This window comes from Nicotiana attenuata, unplaced genomic scaffold (genome assembly GCF_001879085.1).
Source record: "Nicotiana attenuata strain UT unplaced genomic scaffold, NIATTr2, whole genome shotgun sequence".
NCBI classification, from domain to species: Eukaryota; Viridiplantae; Streptophyta; class Magnoliopsida; order Solanales; family Solanaceae; genus Nicotiana; species Nicotiana attenuata.
In genome coordinates, this window is record NW_017672780.1 from 129,223 (window position 1) to 135,917 (window position 6,695).

General features: G+C 36.5%; 1 protein-coding gene across 1 annotated transcript; it reads left to right on the forward strand.

Annotated features, from left to right (window-relative positions):
- Positions 1-767: 767 nt before the first annotated feature.
- LOC109214482 (pentatricopeptide repeat-containing protein At1g22960, mitochondrial-like) lies at positions 768-5,512 on the forward strand. The gene is given in 8 exon segments (XM_019378400.1): positions 768-789; positions 876-1,672; positions 1,674-3,030; positions 3,121-3,176; positions 3,512-3,562; positions 3,778-3,849; positions 4,854-4,980; positions 5,128-5,512. Coding segments are annotated over 3 exon segments (2,064 nt in total). The 3' UTR covers positions 2,919-3,030; positions 3,121-3,176; positions 3,512-3,562; positions 3,778-3,849; positions 4,854-4,980; positions 5,128-5,512.
- The last annotated feature ends 1,183 nt before the right edge of the window (positions 5,513-6,695 follow it).

The window sequence follows — 6,695 nt, forward strand, 5'->3', positions numbered from 1 at the left end:
GTTGAAAAAATACATATTTGAAGTTGAATTAAAAGAGTATTTGGATACTGAATTTTTATTTGAATACGAATATCACATATTGAAACCAACGCTTCTACGTTTAACTTAAAGTTCAATATTTACAAATTATTCATAATTAAGCAAGTATTGAAATAGTATTTATGCGCAAATAGACACATAAATAGTAACTTTTGAAGAAAAAAAAATACAATAAGAAAAAAAACTTGGCTCAACCTGTTATTTTGCATCAAACCGCATGAATTTTATTATGTTTAAGTAATTAATTAGTGGAAAAATATATACTAATTTAATAATAATTACTAGGTGATAACAACGTATATAAAAGACACTATAAATCTCCTAGTAGGACCTGTTATGTTAAAATAAAAACGGATCCTTCAAGTGCGACCCGCATTTTGGTCCCAAAAAACGGGTCCGGATTCCGAGCTAAAGATCCAACAGTAAACACAACACGCAGCTACCTTCTTCGCCGCTCGCTTCTTTGCTTCTCCTCTTCTTCTTCTTCTTCTGATGTGCGTACAGTTGCCAAAATTCAATACCCATCTCAGGTAACTACGCCGTCAGTTTAAGGTACCATTCATTCTTTTCAATACCCAAAACTCAATGCATTTTTTTCATAAGTTTTCTCTTTTTTTTACAGAATGATCCTTTATTATCTTAAAGATTTCAACTTTCTCTTCTCTTCCCTCAAACGCTTAATCTTATATTCATCTCTTCATCATTTTCAATACCTCTCTGACCTCACAATGACAAATATTAGAGCCAATAGTAATAATATTGATAATATTAAGAGGAGTTATAATAACAATAATGGTGCTATGGCTGATAATCCCATTAAAGATTCAGACTTTAAGAATTTTTCTTAAAGAAAATTGAAGAAAAGAGATGGGATTTTGATGAGGAAATTTGGGTTGTTCCAGATTGTTTTAATTCTTTGGTTTATGATTCTGATTTGTTAGTGAAAACTCTTAGCTCAATTCGTCGTAGGCCGAATGTGGCGTTGAGATTATTCAAGTGGGCTGAAGGGCAAAAAGGGTTTAACTATTCAGAGTTTGTTTTTTGTACTATTCTTGATATTTTAATACAGAATGGTTGGTTTAAATCTGCTTATTGGGTGGTTGAAAGAGTGATTAGTTGTAATGTGCATAGAGTTGTCGATGTTTTGGTTGATGGGTATTTGAATTTGCAAGTTTCTGTTGAGATACTTAATCTTTTGTTGAGGGTTTATGTGAAGAACGCGAATGTGGGGCAGTGCTTGTTAGTTTTTGAAAAGATGTTGAGGAATCAGCTGTTGCCTGATGTGAAGAATTGTAATAGAATTTTAAGGAATTTAAGAGATAGGAATATGGTTGTGAAGGCGAGAGAAGTGTATAGGATGATGGGCGAGGTCGCGATAAAGCCGAGTATAGTTACTTATAATACAATGCTGGATTCGTTTTGTAGAGAAGGTGAAGTGCAACAGGCTTTGGATCTTTTATCAGAAATGCAGAGGAGGGAGTGTTATCCGAATGATGTTACTTACAATATCTTGATTAATGGGTTGTCGAAGAAAGGGGAGTTTAACTTGGCTAGAGGTTTAATTGGAGAGATGTTGAATAAAGGACTAGAGGTTTCGGCTTATTCGTATAACCCTTTAATTTATGGTTACTGGTGAGAAGGGAATGGTTGTTGAAGCATTGGGTCTTGGAGTAGAGATGGAGATAAGAGGAGTTTCACCGACTGTGTCTACTTATAATACATTTATTTATGCTCTTTGTCAGCAGGGGCGAGCAAGTGAAGCAAGGCAGTGGTTTTCCGTCATGTTGAAGAAGAATTTGGTGCCGGACATAAGGTCATACAACACTTTGATTTATGGATATTGTCGATTGGGAAATACTAATGATGCCTTTTCATTGTTACATGATTTAAGAAGTGGTGACATTTTTCCTACGGTAGTCACCTATAATACAATTATGGATGGACTCTGTGGAAAAGGTGAGTTAGAGGATGCTATGCAGCTGAAAGACGAAATGACAAGATGCGGTATCTCTCCTGATGTGTTTACTTACACGATTCTGGTTCATGGTTCCTGCAAGGCGGGAAATTTACTGTTGGCAAAAGAACTATTTGATGAGATGCTACACAAGGGGTTGGAGCCGGACTCCGTTGCCTACACAACTCGAATAGCAGGTGAACTGCGGTTGGGTGACATATTGAAGGCGTGCAAACTACAAGAGGAAATGTCGGTGAAGGGATTCCCACCAGATATAATAATCTACAATGTATTTGTTGATGGCATCGCTAAGCTGGGTAATCTAGAAGAAGCAACTGAGTTATTACATAAGATGGTTGGCGACGGCCTTATGCCTGACCATGTAACATATACCAATGTAATTCATGCCTACCTCGAATTTGGGAACCTAAAGAAAGCCAGAGAGTTGTTTGATGAGATGATAAGCAAAGAGATATCTCCAACAGTTGTAACTTACACAGTGCTAATTCATGCGCATGCTGGTAAGGGGAGGCTTGAGCTTGCACATATGTATTTTTCGGAGATGCAACAGAAGAGCATTCTGCCAAATGTGATTACCTACAATGCGCTGATAAATGGCCTTTGCACATATAGAAGAATAAATGAGGCTTACAGTTACTTTGCTGAGATGAAAGAAAGAGGAATTGGCCCTAATAAATATACATACACCATTTTGATAAATGAGAACTGTGATTTGGGTAATTGGCAAGAGGATTCGAGACTGTTCAAAGAGATGTTGGATAAAAGGATCCAACCTGATTCTTTAACGTACAGTGTGATGTTGAAAAATCTCGGCAAAGATTGTAAATCACATGCCATAGAATACCTTGACTTTATAATTTTAGGTGATGAAGATGATGAAGGCACTGCTGAAGCAAAGAGTTGAGCAATCCGTGAACAACCACTGGAATTCTTGAATGACTACCTTCAGTTGTTGAACTCTGATCCGAAGGTATAACACTGTGAGCTTCATGCAGAAACCTCTGTAATAGCTGCTGGTATGCGTCTGGTATATGTGATTCTGACCTTTAATTATTTTTATCATTGTTCTCCACCATGCATTTACAACTTTTATATCCTTTTATTAGGTGAAGCAGATAGAGCTGTCATGGTTCATTTTGGATTTGGGCCTGCTTAATATTTGGTATAAGATTGCTGGAGCTGCTTCGCCTTTCTCTTCAAATTAATGCATGGACCTTTGAATAAAATTTTCATTCATATCTCTCTCTCTCTCATCTAATAACTGGCTCTTGATTTGCCCTTTCCTCGTTTTTGTTCCCTCTGTTTCCTTTCTAAAAGTTTTATCGCCCTTTCACTTGCATACAGGCCTAATAAGTAATAATCTGTTCCAACATCATGGCTGAGTATCTGCTCTAAACCGTCTTCTTTCAAAGAAAATTTAACATGATGCTAGATATTGGAGGCAAAAATTTTCAGTTTTTCTTGTTGAATGTCACCTCCTTTTTTTTTTCTTTGCAGGGCAAACACAAAAGTCTATGAGCATTTCCAGATAACACAACTCTATTGCAGGTTAGTGGTATTTAATTTCAGTTGAGGGTCTCAAATGTTATCAAGATCCATTTTTGGGCTTTCCTTGCATTTGTTTTTAGTTATTGGTCTGTCTTCCTGTTTAACACTTCTAATTTTTGGAAACGCTAAAGATATCTGGTAGGACTTGCAAAAGTACTTCAGTCTGCTGAGGTAGCATCTATTCGTCTTCTGCTTACCACTGTCTTGTTAAATAGGACTAGGACGGGCTTATTAGCTTCAAACTACGTTGTTGCTGTCTGTACAGTGCAGAAAGCCGGGATTGACATGTAAGATCTTGGTGCAGTTGAGAAACTTATAATTTTTCGGTGAAATGCAACATCTTTTGATTTTTTTCAAGAGCATCTTTCTATAATCTGTACTCATAGGGGCTTTTTATGCCTATTTCCAATATAAGCTGGTGGCAAGTATATGTGCTCCAAAAAGCTACCGTAAGGAATGGAATGTATTTTCTTTGTTACAGAAGATAGTAGTCCAATAAGAGGTTGTGATATTCAGAGGGTTGTGGAACTTCAGCTGTGAATCTGAACGAAAATATGTCGGCTACCCCTTTTACCTTTTCGGTCTGACCTTAAAGATCCTCTGGCTAGGAAAAACAATCCAATGGATATAAATATAACTAATTTGCAATTATATAATGATCTAATGAATTGTTTTGATTGGTGTTGCCTTTTAAAGTGAATAAAACTCTGGTTAGTCTACCCTCTACCAAAGTGGTTGTGGACTTTATGACTTTATTATCCCAGTTTTCATCTTGGCAGTCTGTTTAAGCATGTGCTTGTATTGTTCCTTTCACGAACATGTAGTTTACCTTTGTTCGTTCTTTTACTGTTTGATGGTTGGATATTGGGTTAAAGCATTAAGTATCATGTTTGAAGTGAGACTTACAAGTACTTCTTCCTGCATTTCGCTCTTGGTTTAAGGCCTTTCTTCCTTCCAACTGCCCCCGTCCCATCCCAACCAACATGGACTCTCTGTCTTTGGAACATGCATATGTACAAAAACAAAAGTATACGATTAAGTAGAAATCATACCATTTTATATTAGTCGATGCAGAAATATCGAACAAATGTGACGTAGTTTAGGTAATTAGGATATAGATTGGATGTGAACTATATATCCAATCAGAAGTAGATCATTGTTCTATATCTAGAGATGAGAAGTGTCTCTTTTGATGTCTATCACACTGCTTCTAATCCTGTATTTGCCGCTTTATGTAAAACCTAGCTATCTTATTTGATATGATCTGCTTGATCATTGTTTTTCCTTACAGCAAGTATGGTTTTATCCAAGCTGTTTAGAGGTATCAGGGAGTGATTTATGCCTTCTTCTGTGTCCTCTGAACCTGTGGACATTCTTATGAATGTGGTGGTGTGCAGATTCTTGAAAAATTTGCGCTGGTACTTATATAATTTTTTTCTTCATTTAATGAAATCTGAGAAACTTATCCTGTATGCTTCTGTATTTAAGTTTATATACCTGCTTAGTTCCGCTACTAGGATATACATATTTGTGGCCTATCTGACCAGATATCAAATAATTGTCAGGTCAGTGGCACGTGTTGCTCCGATCCCTGAATATTTCTACCCAAACGTCAAAGCAGTAAAGCAAATAATGCAACATACTCTGGAAGTCGTGAGCAGTGGATAAATGATCGTTGAGGATGGGGCTATTCTGCTGGAATCTGCCATATCAAATTCAATCATTTAAAGCGTGGTAATAGTTACTTACCTGAGGCCTTTTAAAGTCTAAGTTCTGTCATAAAGTTTCACCCTTTTCATGCGGCATGTTTGTTGGTTTACATGCTTCCCACTGGTTGGTGCTATGCCTGTTTTTATTTTACTAGTCTCTCGCCACATGCGTTGCACGTGTATCCCGCGAAGGGACAGATCAAGTGTTATAATCAAAAATAGGGAACGTTCATGACGAAAAGATGAGTATTATTCATTAGGTCATTTATGATGGAACCGCAAAATTTTAGGCGATTCGGAGTTGGTCGCTCGAGTTCATGTAGATGGCATGGACTACAACACACAAAAATTCGAAAATCATGCTGAATTCATTTATTATGGCTGCCAAAAAATGAGGAACGATCGTGGAAAATCGATGAGTATTGTTCGTTAGGTCGTTTCTGATTGGCCCGCAAGATTTAGGTGATTCGGAGCCAGTCACCCGAGTTCATGCAGATGGTGTGGACTTAGCACACGAAAATTCAGAAATCATGTTGAATTCATACCTTATGGCCCAAAAATTCCAAACAAATGAGGAATGGTCACGTCGAAGCGATGACTATTGTTCATTAGTTCATTTGTGATGGGCTCGCTAAATTTTATGCACTTCAGAGCTAGTCGTCTGAGTTCATGCAGATGGCACGGACTATTGCACACGAAAATTTGGAAATCGTCTTGAATTCCTAATTTATGGCCCTAAAATGCTAAAAAATAGGGAACAGTCATGGCAGAGCGATAGACATTGTTCAAGAGGTCATTTCTGATGGACCAGCATAAATAATCATGTGATTAATATTTATGGAATAACTTATGTAGAAAAGTGACGTGGATTGTAGTTAAACGTAGTCGCACTTGATGATGTGATCGTATTCATATTCCATAAATATTAATCACATGATTATTTACACCTTTCTCTGTCTGCTAGCAAATGCATGTATGTTAATTCTTAAAATGAAAGGTATAGAGATCATACTAATCATAAGATCCAGTGTCCATTAGCAATTTGCAACACATTCACCAGCTAATTAAAACACCATATACTCGAATTTTAAGGGTGAAAAATTAAATCTGAGTTTTTCACTTACATATCAATGAATTCCTTTACCAAATTCAAGTTTTAAAAACTAGAAGAATTAACTCAATTTGCCGCTCCCTCAATAGTTTAAATTAAAAATAGCCAGCGGAGATATAATACATGTATAATTTATATTTAATATGTGTATAATCGTACATAATTAGTGTATAATCTATGTATATGGCTAGAAAAAGTAAACAATAAATATGATTGGCTACCTGATAAAGATCCCCGGTAGATAGAGGTGGATTTAGGATTAATTTGAAGTTTATGCGCCCGCACATAAACTTAAATGAAATACAATGATAAA